This window comes from Coregonus clupeaformis, chromosome 1 (genome assembly GCF_020615455.1).
Source record: "Coregonus clupeaformis isolate EN_2021a chromosome 1, ASM2061545v1, whole genome shotgun sequence".
NCBI lineage: Eukaryota > Metazoa > Chordata > Actinopteri > Salmoniformes > Salmonidae > Coregonus > Coregonus clupeaformis.
In genome coordinates this window covers 22,422,329-22,436,118 of record NC_059192.1, presented here as the reverse complement: position 1 = coordinate 22,436,118, position 13,790 = coordinate 22,422,329, and the positions used below count along the sequence as shown (strand labels likewise).

Here is a 13,790-nt window from a genome sequence, read left to right as displayed (position 1 = left end):
ACATATACAACAAAGACTTGATTTCGGAAAAGGTGTCCTTCCACCATTTCAACACACATTTCAATTGGATCTTGCATTGGTCCACACCTTTCTGCTGTTTGTTTAAAATGGTTGGATTACCCTCCCTGTAGGCCTATGTGACATTATTGTGGAGTGAACTGCCACATAAATAGAGGTTACTGATATCATCGTGGGTGCACTTCATCTTCCATGACAACTAACCGCCCAAAGTCATGGCGGAACGTGAGGAGACTGAGGCCAGGTCACTATGACTTAGCATGTGTTGTGCTCTAGATGGCACGGTAGAATTACGTTGACAATGGAGACTGAAGTACTATTACTTTTAGCTTTATATCTGAAGCATGGTAAGAATTAACACTGTACGCGCAGGAACACTTCAAACTGCAATACCACTCATTTACATATCCCCTTGACCTTCAACCTCGAGGGATACTGATTGGCTGTTAAACACAAGGGAGTTATGGACTATCATTAAAGGTGTATAGCTCCATATATTACAGCATGGTTGGTCAGTTAGCATGGCAAGCTAGCATGCTCAGAACACGAGCCTAGCCTAGAGTGTTAGCTTAGGATGTCTAGGGAAAATGTTACAATATCATTACATACTGTGTTAAGGTGGCTTGTGAACTTGTCAGTCGCCACTGACGTCTGTGCTTCTCACTGCCCTTTCACTCACTGAATATTTTACAGTGTCTGTGCCAGAAGAGTCTGGAAGTTCCCATTAGAGCCTGTTTATAGACATGCAAGGAGTGCCATTAGCCTTCCTGGCATTTTAGCAACGTCTTCGACAGGATGTTGAATGCATGGAGTGATGATTTGAGAGCAGCCAGAAGCACCAGTTATGAATATTACTGTAGCATGAGTACCTTCGTATAATTAGTGGATACTGGACCAGGTGTTACACAGAAATTCTGCAGAGAGCTCTTTGGCCATGCACACCAGTGGTGGGTTTGGCGTCGAAATACCACACATATCTACATACACTATATATACAAAAGTATGTGGACACCCCTTCTAATAAGTGGACTTCAGCCACACTGGTTGCTGCCAGGTGTATAAAATTGAGCACGCAGCCATGCAATCTCCATAGACAAACGTTGGCAATAGAATGGCCTTACTGAAGAGCTCAGTGACTTTCAACATGGCACCGTCATAGGATGCCACCTTTCCAACAAGTCAGCTCGTCAAATTCTGCCCTGCTATAGCTGCCCTGGTCAACTGTAAGTGCTGTTATTGTGAAATGGAAACGTGAAGGAGCAACAACGGCTCAGCCGCGGAGTGGTAGGCCACACAAGCTCACAGAACGGGACCGCTGAGTGCTGAAGCGCATAACGCGTAAAATCGTCTGTCCTCGGTTGCAACACTCACTACCGAGTCCCAAACTGCCTCTTGAAACAACGTCAGCACAATAACTATTTGTCAGGAGCTTCATGAAATGGGTTTCCGTGATCGAGCAGCCGCACACAAGCCTACGATCACCATGCGCAATGCCAAGCATCGGCTGGAGTGGTGTAAAGCCATTGGACTCTGGAGCAGTGGAAACGCGTTCTCTGGAGTGATGAATCACGCTTCACCATCTGGCAGTCCGACGGACAAATCTGGGTTTGGCGGGTGCCAGGAGAATGCTACCTGCCCGAATGCATAGTGCCAACTATAAGGTTTGGTGGAGGAGGAATAATGGTCTGGGGCTGATCATGGTTCGGGCTAGGCCCCTTAGTTCCAGTGAAGGGAAATCTTAACACTACATCATACAATGACATTCTAGACGATTCTGTGCTTCCAGCTTTGTGGCAACAGTTTGGGGAAGGCCCTTTCCTGTTTCAGCATGACAATGCCCCCGTGCACTGACCTCAACCCCATCGAACACCTTTGGGATGAATTGGAACGCCGGCTGCGAGCCAGGCCTAATCGCCCAACATCAGTGACCGACCTCACTAATGCTCTTGTGGCTGAATGGAAGCAAGTCCCTGTAGCAATGTTCCAACATCTAGTGGAAAGCTTTCCCAGAAGAGTGGAGACTGTTATAGCAGCAAAGGGGGGACCAACACCATATTAATGCACATGATTTTGTAATGAGATGTTCGACGAGCAGGTGTCAACATACTTTTGGTCATGTAGTGTATCTTCATCGCTCTCTCTCTCTCTCTCTCTCTCTCTCTCTCTCTCTCTCTCTCTCTCTCTCTCTCTCTCTCTCTCTCTCTCTCTCTCTCTCTCTCTCTCTCTCTCTCTCTCTCTCTCTCTCTCTCTCTCTCTCCTGGCAGGTTGAGGCTCTGAGCGATGGAGTCTCTATTCGGCGGTGAGCTGAGGCTGCTGGGAGGTGGCGAGGGCTTAAAGGAGGACGGCTGTGGCGACGTGGGCTGGTCCTCCTCACCTCTCCCTGAAGACATGTACTCCGCCTCCCACTTCACCCTCATCAGCGCTTACCAGGACATCAAAACACGGCTGGCGGGCCTGGAGAGAGAGAACAGCGGTATTAAGAGGAAGCTCAAGATCTACGAGATCAAGGTAGGCCTCAGAGCTGATAGGTTGGCATATGAGCTTTTCCTGATCCTGACCATGTGACTTGACCAGGAAATACTCTAAGCTCCAGTTAGGGGTCTGCGATTTTTCTGGGAAGGAAAAACTCCTGGAATAGGAGTTAGAGTATGGCAATGCCATGGTAACAGAATTACGCTGAGACTCCGATTTTTCACTTTCAAATGTATACCAAACAAAAGCAATTGATTTCAAAGTATAACAAACCATAGAACTCTATGGACAAGGACTACTTTTAAAAATCTTACAAAAACACATTTACAGGACGAACTGTGCAGATACAAGGTTTGATAACAGAATAAAGCTGAGGGAGATTTTACCGTAATTCTGTTAACAATTTTTTTCCAGTAATTATATATTTTTTCTGTGTAAATTGTTAAAAGTAATAATTGTGTATAGAGTTTGAATGATTTGGCATACATTTTAAAGTGAAAAATCTGAGTCTCAGCGTAATTCCGTTACCATGGAATTGCCCAGGAGTGGAATAAGTCTCACTTACTGACGGCCTTGTGGTTAGAGTGTCCACCCTGAGATTGGAAGGTTGGGAGTTTGATCCCCGGCTGAGTCATACCAAAGACTGTAAAAATGGGAGCCGATGCATCTCTGCTTAGCGCTCAGCATTAAGGAGATTGGGGGTAAGGCCCTGCAATAGACTAGGGTCCTGTCCTGTCCAGGGGGTGTACTTGTACATCAAGTTGCCTCACGCTACAGAAAAAGGAGGCTCCTGCTCCTATGAGCTGTTCCGGCTCGCACACACCAAGTCTTGTGCAAGGCTACTTACTGACGAATCTAGCTTCCATATGCCCTGTGTTGATGACTACCACCGTTGCATGTGAGGGACGAGGGTCTCTGTATCCCATCTGTGGTGGTATTGTGCTGAGTCAATGATGTGTCACCCTCGCTCTCTACATGCATGGAGTAGCAGAGAAGTGGTGTAGAGGAACGCAGCAGATTAACTCTGAACAGTCCCACCTGACAGGGGGGGACTGTAATGTGACCCTGGGGGACAACGCTGCAGGTGGGATAAAAGAGAGGAGAGAAAGGGGACGGAGAGGGGTGGAGGGAAGAGAGAGAGATGGGTGAATGACAAAGTACAGAGAGAAGAGTGAGAAGGAGGGTGATGAAGAGAGTGCCCTCGGGGCTCGAGATTGCTAGTTTTGTCTCTGTCCTGCCCCCCCCAGATGTATGTACCCACAGTAACAGACTGTCCATTAAGAATGCAGCTGGCACTCAAGGCTTTGGGCCTCCATAAGGTTGCAGTGCGGTTGAATGCCTCTAAAGTCATTCAATCGCACTGTGCGTTTTAATGCCTGTAAAGTCTTTATTCAAATAACAGTTTGTTCAGTTTTAATCACCCCAAAATATAATGCATTGATTTGGTTAGTACTGAATTATTCTCTTGTGACAGATTAAATAGAATAGCAAGATTTGGTTCTGGGTGCCAAGATCACAGTAAATACGATGTGCTGTGCCTGTTTAAATACATTATGTAGCTTGTCTGTGCTTTTTTTTTTATAATGCAATTGGTCTTTCCAAAATTGCACAAATGTGAGTAATTAGTTGGTCTGAATCTGAGTTGCAGATATGAAAATGTTGGATATTTTTTCTCCAATGTTAAGGCTGGCTTAAAGTAAGGTGGATGACATGTAAATGTATGCACTCACTAACTGTAAGTCGCTCTGGATAAGAGCGTCTGCTAAATGACTAAAATGTAAATGTAGAGAGTTTAGAGCAGTGGCGTCAGTTCAGCTAAACCTATGGTATGGCAAAGTGGGATTTTTTAGGAAGTTGAAACTCATTTACTGCATTTCAACACAATTTAAAAACTCTAAAATGCTATTTGGAGAACAGCAAAAACAAACAAAAATTACCCCAGGCATTAAATATCACCGCAATATTTGGTTTAAAGGTCTGTGAAAAAGCGTGTACAATGTCAACCACTACTCAACCTCATCATAAATTGACTAATTTACTTGTGGAACTGCTCATACATGAAATATATGCATAATACACACTATCAAGTCACAACAAGGCCGACATCAATGTGAAAGTAACCGGTGTAAAAGAACATCTGACCGCGAATGCGAACTATGCCAGATAAATCCTACATATGCATTGAAATAAAAGGCAGACATCCAGGGGCGCAACTTTGGTTTTAGAAGTGGGGGGACATAACTTTTTTTTATTTTTTATTTTTTTATTTAAAAATCCAGTTGGATAAACACTCCAAACAGACTACCCGACCCCTCGGAGGCGTCCGCATGGTCCTAAAACACACTGTTGTCTCGTTTTGTATCACATTCCAGTGATAAAACTGTGGGGGACAAAAATGCAATTTCAGAATATGGGGGGACATGTTCCCCCGTCCGTCCCCCCTCCCCCCGTCCCGTCCCGTTCCCAGTGAAAGTTGTGCCCCTACATACATCAAAGGACTTACTTAGGCCTACAATCGACAAGGACGCATGATGACAAACTCGACCAAAGAATGACGAAAAAAGGAAAATCTACACATGCCTTTTTAAAGCGCTGGTAGCCTACAGGTGGGCATAGTGGCATTCCGTGGCATGGCTGAATGGACAGCGCCACTGTCTAGTAGCCAATATATAATTATTTTGTTTATGGGCAGTTAGACACTTTTTTAGCACAGTTAGGTATCCTACAATGCGCATATGAAAATCATAACTGGCACATATACAGTGGGGAAAAAAAGTATTTAGTCAGACACCAATTGTGCAAGTTCTCCCACTTAAAAAAGATGAGGAGGCCTGTAATTTTCATCATAGGTACACGTCAACTATGACAGACAAATTGAGGAAAAAAATCCAGAAAATCACATTGTAGGATTTTTTATGAATTTATTTGCAAATGATGGTGGAAAATAAGTATTTGGTCACCTACAAACAAGCAAGATTTCTGGCTCTCACAGACCTGTAACTTCTTCTTTAAGAGGCTCCTCTGTCCTCCACTTGTTACCTGTATTGATGGCACCTGTTTGAACTTGTTATCAGTATAAAAGACACCTGTTCACAACCTCAAGCAGTCACACTCCAAACTCCACTATGGCGAAGACCAAAGAGCTGTCAAAGGACACAAGAAACAAAATTGTAGACCTGCACCAGGCTGGGAAGACTGAATCTGCAATAGGTAAGCAGCTTGGTTTGAAGAAATCAACTGTGGGAGCAATTATTAGGAAATGGAAGACATACAAGACCACTGATAATCTCCCTCAATCTGGGGCTCCACGCAAGATCTCACCCCGTGGGGTCAAAATGATCACAGGAACGGTGAGCAAAAATCCCAGAACCACACGGGGGACCTAGTGAATGACCTGCAGAGAGCTGGGACCAAAGTAACAAAGCCTACCATCAGTAACACACTACGCCGCCAGGGACTCAAATCCTGCAGTGCAAGACGTGTCCCCCTGCTTAAGCCAGTACATGTCCAGGCCCGTCTGAAGTTTGCTAGAGTGCATTTGGATGATCCAGAAGAGGATTGGGAGAATGTCATATGAAACCAAAATAGAACTTTTTGGTAAAAACTCAACTCGTCGTGTTTGGAGGACAAAGAATGCTGAGTTGCATCCAAAGAACACCATACCTACTGTGAAGCATGGGGGTGGAAACATCATGCTTTGGGGCTGTTTTTCTGCAAAGGGACCAGGACGACTGATCCGTGTAAAGGAAAGAATGAATGGGGCCATGTATCGTGAGATTTTGAGTGAAAACCTCCTTCCGTCAGCAAGGGCATTGAAGATGAAACGTGGCTGGGTCTTTCAGCATGACAATGATCCCAAACACACCGCCGGACAACGAAGGGTTCGTCTGAAGCATTTCAAGGTCCTGGAGTGGCCTAGCCAGTCTCCAGATCTCAACCCCATAGAAAATCTTGGAGGAGTTGAAAGTCTGTGTTGCCCAGCGACAGCCCCAAAACATCACTGCTCTAGAGGAGATCTGCATGGAGGAATGCGCCCAAAATACCAGCAACAGTGTGTGACAACCTTGTGAAGACTTACAGAAACCGTTTGACCTGTGTCATTGCCAACAAAGGGTATATAACAAAGTATTGAGAAACTTTGGTTATTGACCAAATACTTATTTTCCACCATAATGTGCAAATCAATTCATTAAAAATCCTACAATGTGATTTTCTGGAATTTTTTCCCTCATTTTGTCTATCCTAGTTGACTTGTACCTATGATGAAAATTACAGGCCTCTCTCATCTTTTTAAGTGGGAGAACTTGCACAATTGGTGGCTGACTAAATACTTTTTTTCCCCACTGTATCTTTAGAAATGGTAGGATCAATTGTAAATTGGATCAAGTGTAAATTGGCACTCCACATGAAAATGTTGCCGACCCCTGCTATAGGCTATATAAAGCCACCCTTCTGGACTGGTGCATACTGTGTAGGGTACTATGACAGTGTCATTGTCTCCTGGGCTTCCCACCAACATTGTCTTGTGCGCTTCCCGTTCAGTTTTGCATTTGCCTGTCTGCATTATTCGCCAGGGAAGGGAAACCTTCTGCGAATATTGAAGCATTGTATCAACAAGGTAGCTTTGAGAATTTTTAAACATTGTATCAACGAACGAGGCGGCTCAGAGAATATTGATATTGCAACATAGTAGCCAATGAGGGGGCTGCTCACACATTTTTCCCCAGGGCAGCTTGTCTCTGTCTGATATTATTGTGTTGCCTACGCAGTAGTTGCACTATCTGGGTGCTTATTATATGAAAAAAACTGCTCAACATCCACACTATATTTAATGACGTTTTTCCTGCAAGATTGATAAGAATATCTCATTTGAATTTAGGAAGATGGACCAGCAAGACTGATAGAGTGAGAGGTGGAAATTCATTATACCAGAGGCAGGTAGGCTACAGGTAGGGATTAGGGCAGCCAAGTCATTCAAGATTGACCGAAACTGGACATCTATGCATGTTCTGAGGACGTTGGAAAATGCCTTCAAAACTGGCCACTAGGGGCAACAGTGAGTGCTATTACCATCAAATAGGCTTGACTTTTGCAAGGGTGTTGTGGACAGGGGTGGATGGATGGATGGATCAGAAGGTTGTGTGTTCAATCCCAGTCGTGGACACTGTTTTTTTTATTTTTTATTTTAACCCTGTCCCAAACCTGGCACTGTCTCTGTTCTTTGCTTTCTAAAAGTGAGAGAAAACGGTGCAGGCTGGCTCTCCAGCCCACCAATACGCTAATCAGCTGTTACAGTTTAACCGGATTAGACTGATTTTAGCCTACTTTACATTTGTTGTCTTGAGCTAGGGTATGGTGACTGCCATACCCTGCCATACCCAACTGACGCCCCTGGTTAAGAGTGGCTGGTGCTTCACAGTGTGACGACTGTGTGGCCCTGGAGACTTCCTCCATCACGCTCTGCTAATTCAGCCTGAGTAGAAAGAAGTGTTTCTCTAAATGGAAAATGTCTGTTTGGTTCTCACGTCAACATTACTGGATGATTTAAATCACAGTCAAATTTAGGCACTCCAAAAGAGAGATGTGCAGTAAGATGGAACCATCATTTGCTCTCTGGTTATATTATATAAATTGTGTTGTCTCTTTTTTGTGTGGTTTCCCCAGATGCTCAACTCACTCATGCTGTCCCTCTATGCTCTGTTTTTCTCTGCATTTCTCTAACAATATAGGAGCTATGAGAGTACAGATGTAGGATCTTAATTTGATCACCGTCTCGCAGGAGAACTTTCCTGCAATGCAGGAAATGTAAAAGACGTAGTGTATTTGAGGTTTAAAAAGGCTTCTGAAGTTTGTAATTTTCCCTTACGAAAAATTTATCAACCCCTACAAAAATGTCCATTAATTATAATCCACATATCCTGTTGCTGCAGCATTACTTTCCAGCTGTAGCAAACTGGCTCAAATTAAGATCCTATATCTGTAATATTTAACTAGATTAAATGATTATTTTACACAGGTATGTATGGAGAATGTGTGGGTGAAAAGTTTGACATGACAAGACTTGTCATTATCTCTCCCTTCCCAGTTCCCAATGATCAGTGAGTTTGGGGAGGACAGGAACTCCTACTGCAGCTTTGAATCCAAGGAGACGACACTGCTGCAGTCAGAGAACGGCAACCTGCAGCAGAGAGTCAACGCCCTCACTCACGAGGTGAGACACCTGGGGCTTAATATAATTCCACCCACAATGCAGTATTTATAAAAGGCAGTTGCTGTCATATCCGTGGTCAAATCAAATCACAGGATGATTTTGACAACTGTGAAATCGTACCATTATTATCAGGTAGACTCCACTCTTAGGTAGATGCTTTTGGTTTTCTGAATAAGTGCGTGGGAGCAGGCAGTAGTTTGTACGCAGTGTAAACATTGCTATAGCAGTGTTTCCTCTAGCCATAAAACAAAATAACTACTCTATTCTTCCCAGAAAAAAATTTGTATATCACTTTGTCTATTGCTGAGAGGGAGGAAGGAGAGGCGGGTGAGGAGAGGTGAGGGGGAGCGGTGTGGAGGGAGTATACAAAGCTGTGAGAAAAAAAAGAGCGAGAGGGAGGAAGTGGTTTTATGGGGAGTGAGAGAAAGTGTGCCCCTGGAAGACACAAGGTCACAGCGCTTCAACACAGGCCTTTATAAAAGATTGAATGTGTCACGCCTCAGTGAGTATGCTCCATACACAGTCAATGCGCTTTTTGCCTCCCCTGCTAACCTGAAACAGTTGCTTCCACCTAGGAAACCAGGGGCGGACTTGTCTGGTCCATTTTCAGCTTAGTGGGCCTGTCTAACTTGTTTTTTTTTGTTGCACAAAATTATCATTATCTGGTTAATAATGGGGGCCTCAAGGAATAAAATGTGCCGGTGTGGGGGCCTCAAGGAAAGAAATGGGCCGGTGTGTTAGAAATGCAGGAGCTGATTTCTGGTCCCAGTCCGCCCCTGTAGGAAGACCATGGTTGCTATCCACAAAGCTATCCACTCCTCTTAGTCACGATGTTGACAGCCTGGCTCACCTTGGCTGTGATTTCAGTGTGTTACCATAGACACTCTGCTGCTGAATAATCCTCTGCTCAAGCATCCAGTAATGTCATATCTCTCTTTGTCCTAGCTCACTTTCTCTCTTTCTCTCTCTCTCTCTCTCTCTCTCTCTCTCTCTCTCTCTCTCTTTTCGGACTTTCTCTCGCTCTTTCTCTCACTCCTTCTTTCTCTCTGGACCTCTTCCTCTCTGTCTCCCTCGCTCTCTTTCTCGCTTCCTTTCTATGTCTCTTTCTCTCTCTCTTTCTCATCAGATGCTTTCCTGCCCCCTCCTTTGTTTCCATCTTAATCTCTTTCATTTGTCTTCTTCCTTAGTCATCTATCCATTTGTCCACCATGTCTCCCACATACATTATCAGTAATGAGTTTCTATGACTTTGACATCCTAGTTATCAGACAGGGCCCATGTTCACAAAGAGTATCAGAGTAGGAGTGCTGATATAGGATCAGTTTAGCCTTTTAGATAATAATGAATAAGATTCTATGGCTGATCTTACTCCGAGATGCTTTATGAATACGGACCTTGATCTGTGGGTGTAAAAGTAACCAAGATACTATTGTTGCAAAGTATTTTGTCTCAATATTGAAACTAATTGCTGGAATGGGAATACATGTAAAGGCTGTCTAGACTGTCTGGGAGACACTGTAACCATGAAAGGCTGGTCATGGCACACATCATTGACTACAGCTCAGCGTTCAACACCATAGTCCCCTCCAAGCTCATCCCCAAGCTCGGGACCCTGGGACTGAACACCTCCCTCTGCAACTGGATCCTGGACTTTCTAACGGGCCGCCCCCAGGTGGTGAGGGTAGGTAACAACAATTCTGCCACGCTGACCCTGAACACAGGGGCCCCTCAGGGGTGTGTGCTTAATCCCCTCCTGTACTCCCTGTTCATCCACAACTGTGTGGCCATGCACGACTCCACCATCATTAAGTTTGCTGACGACACAACGGTGGTAGGCCTCATCACCGATGACGATGACAACAACATCTCCCTCAACGTCAGCAAGACAAAGGAGCTGAGCGTGGACTACAGGAAACGGAGGGGCGAGCATCCACATCGACGGAGCTGTGGTGGAGCGGGTCGAGAGCGTCAAGTTCCTCGGTGTCTTAACATGGTCCACACACACCAACACAGTCGTGAAGAGGGCACGACAACGCCTCTTCCCCCTCACGAGGTTGAACAGATTTGGCATGGCCCCTCAGATCCTCAAAAAGTTATACAGCTGCACCATTGAGAGCATATTGACTGGCTACATCACCACTTGGTATGGCAACTGCACCGCCTTCGATCGCAAGGCACTACAGAGGGTGGTGGGGACGGCCCAGTACATCACTGGGGCCGAGCTCCCTGCCATCCAGGACCTCTATACCAGGAGGTGTCAGAGGAAGGAAAATTGTCAAAGACCCCAGCCACCCAAGCCATAGACAGCCTCTACCCCCAAGCCATAAAACTGCTGAACAGTTAATCAAATGGTTACCCGGACTCTCTTACACTGACTCTATGCACACTCACTGGACTCTACCCACACACTCACACATACTCCAACACACACATATACACACACACACTACATATGCTCAAATACAGAAAAACACACACACACATGCATATTGATGCCACACACACCCATACACACACTTTCATGCTTCTGCTACTCTGTTTATAATCCATCCTTATTGCCTAGTCACTTTTACCCCTTAAAAAGTACTCAACTACCTCGTACCCCTGCACATTGACTTGGTACCGGTACTCCTTGTATATAGCCTCGTTATTGTTATTTGTTGTGTTACTATTTTATATTAGCTAATTTTCTTACTTTTTAACTCTGCATTTTGGGGAAAGGGCTCGTAAGTAAGCATTTCACGGTAAAGTCTACACCTGCAGAAATTCACAAAAAGTGACAAATACAATATATACATTTTTTTACACAAACACTGTCTGAACTTACAGTTTTTTTGTGTCCTTTATAAGGATCATTATGCAATATTTCTTCAGGCTTCAGAGTGAGAGAAACATTTGAAAAAAACAAGTTAATTTGTTTTGTTTCTAAAAAAGAAGTTTCAACAGTTACATGAATCAAAACAGGAAATTGTGACTGGCCCTTCAATCTTTAATTCCTCATCTCGCTCTCCCTTTCTCTTTCTCTCTTACTCTCTCACTCTCTTCTCCCTCTCATCTCTCTCCCCCCTCTCCCTCCCCTCTCTCTCTTTCTCTCTCTCCCCCTCTCTCCCTTTATCTCCCTCTCTCCCCCAGGCCCAGAAGAGGAAGGAGCGCGAGGAGCAGCTGGAGGATGTGATTCAGGCCTATGAGAAAATCCACATGGAGAAGAGCATCCTCCAGAGAGACCTGGACAAAATGGTCAGATACCTCCATCCCATATCTCCATCCCATACCTTCATCCAATACCTCCATCCCATATCTCCATCCCATACCTCCATCCCATACCTCCATCCCATACCTCCATCCCATACCTCCATCCCATACCTTCATCCCATACCTCCATCCCATACCTCCATCCCATAGCGTCATCCCTGTCCCCCACCACCCTTCATCCAGCCATTTCCCGTCCCTGTATCCCTCCTTCCTTCCATCCATCCACTTCTTCATCATTGCATCCCTCCCTCCATCCCCTGAATCACCGTATCCCTCCATCCACAAATGTTCCCAAAATGCTTTTTGAACATCCATATAATTATATTAAATATTCATAAAAAAACTTTTTAGGAACGTTAATTATTTATTGAACACTTTCCCTTAGTTACAATGACGACAGGGTGTCTAGAGCTTTGCCTAACCCCAAGCAGCTGTTCAGAGGCCCTATATCAGTAGAGGGTTTCTCATGATTAGTTATGAGGCCATGCTTCTACCCCAGCCTGTGTGTTCTACCTGGTTACAAGCCAGATTAAAACCCAATAAAGCAGAGATCCCGAATAATACTTTAAAAATGACTTCAAATTTTTTTTTTTAAGAAAATCGTATCGGAAATTGAAAAGCAACACTATGCACTCTCAGCATTTTGCATGTGTTTCAAAGGTTATTAGATCAAGTGTGTGAAATAGGTTTATTGTAGAGACCACCAGCCCTGAAACCATTTACAGTAAATGTGAGGTCCTAGAAAATGACTTTACACTGGCTAAGATTTTAACTATGTTATACCTGCCATTATGTATACCATATACCAAACCCTAACCAGGACACCAACAAGCATTTGGTCTTGCACCCACCTTTCCACTAGTCTGATTCCAGATCTGTATGTGCCTTACCCAACTTATATATCATTGTCAAAGCCATGTGTTTGTGTTTGTGTATCTGATCCTAGACCAGTCTAGTGGAGAAACACGTGGAGCGTATCCTGGGTTTGGAGTCTGCTCTGAGACAGAGGGACAACTCGCTACAGAAGCTCAACACCCAGCTACACAGCAAGGACATCCAATACCTGCAGCTGTACAGCCCAGACAATGACAGTGAGTCTCTATGGAACCCTTCTCACACACTATTGTCTGCTGACGCTTGCAGGATCGGATTAGTATTTTCATTTCAATACACTTTAGTCCAGGAGCTGATTTGAAATATGATTAGTCAATGTCCTCATAAAAAAAAAAAAATATTAGCAGCGTTACTACCTCCAGAGCTGGACAAATTCAAATGGAATGGACCCCAATCCTGGTAGCTGGGTTTCTCTGTCTTCTTTTTCCTATTCGTAGCATATCTTGCTGTGTTGACCGGATGTTTGTTTTTTTAATGAGCTGTGGTCCTCAACTAACTGGTTAAATAAATGTTAAATAAAGGTTAAATAAATAAATATATTCCTTTAAGGACCGCTCGCTCCCATCTTCTTCTTCTTTGGTATAATGGCGTTTGCAACAATTATATGTGCATTCCGCCACCTACTGTGCTGGTGGATAATAAAGATTCCCAAAATTAAATAATGCGGGTTAAAAAAAATAAAAAAACGATCAGTAACGACATTTTAATTAAACAAAGTCAGCCTGCTTTTCTAACAACATTCTAATCAGGTCTCTACACAGGCTCAGAAAGATAATGTGAGGGCGGGACATTTTCTGGCGACAGTAGTCCTTGCAGTGCTTCTGCCGTGAAGTCTTGGAGGCCCAAAAACGTATTGGCTGCAGATACTGTATAATGATGTCCAGGTTCTTGGATTTCTTGGACACTTGTGCAGTACAGTTAATAACAGTGGCTATAAATGCTA

The 13,790-nt window shown here is 44.2% G+C and overlaps 1 protein-coding gene across 1 annotated transcript in view; it reads left to right on the top strand.

Annotated features, from left to right (window-relative positions):
* Positions 1-2,288: 2,288 nt before the first annotated feature.
* The window catches only part of tbkbp1 (TBK1 binding protein 1), a 47,394-nt gene continuing 35,892 nt past the window's right edge, over positions 2,289-13,790 (top strand). Inside the window, exons 1-4 of the mRNA XM_041858143.2 lie at positions 2,289-2,526; positions 8,576-8,701; positions 11,834-11,938; positions 12,900-13,044. Of these exons, the coding sequence (XP_041714077.2) occupies positions 2,299-2,526; positions 8,576-8,701; positions 11,834-11,938; positions 12,900-13,044 (604 nt within the window). The 5' untranslated portion in view covers positions 2,289-2,298. The remainder of the gene's footprint in view (positions 2,527-8,575; positions 8,702-11,833; positions 11,939-12,899; positions 13,045-13,790) is intronic.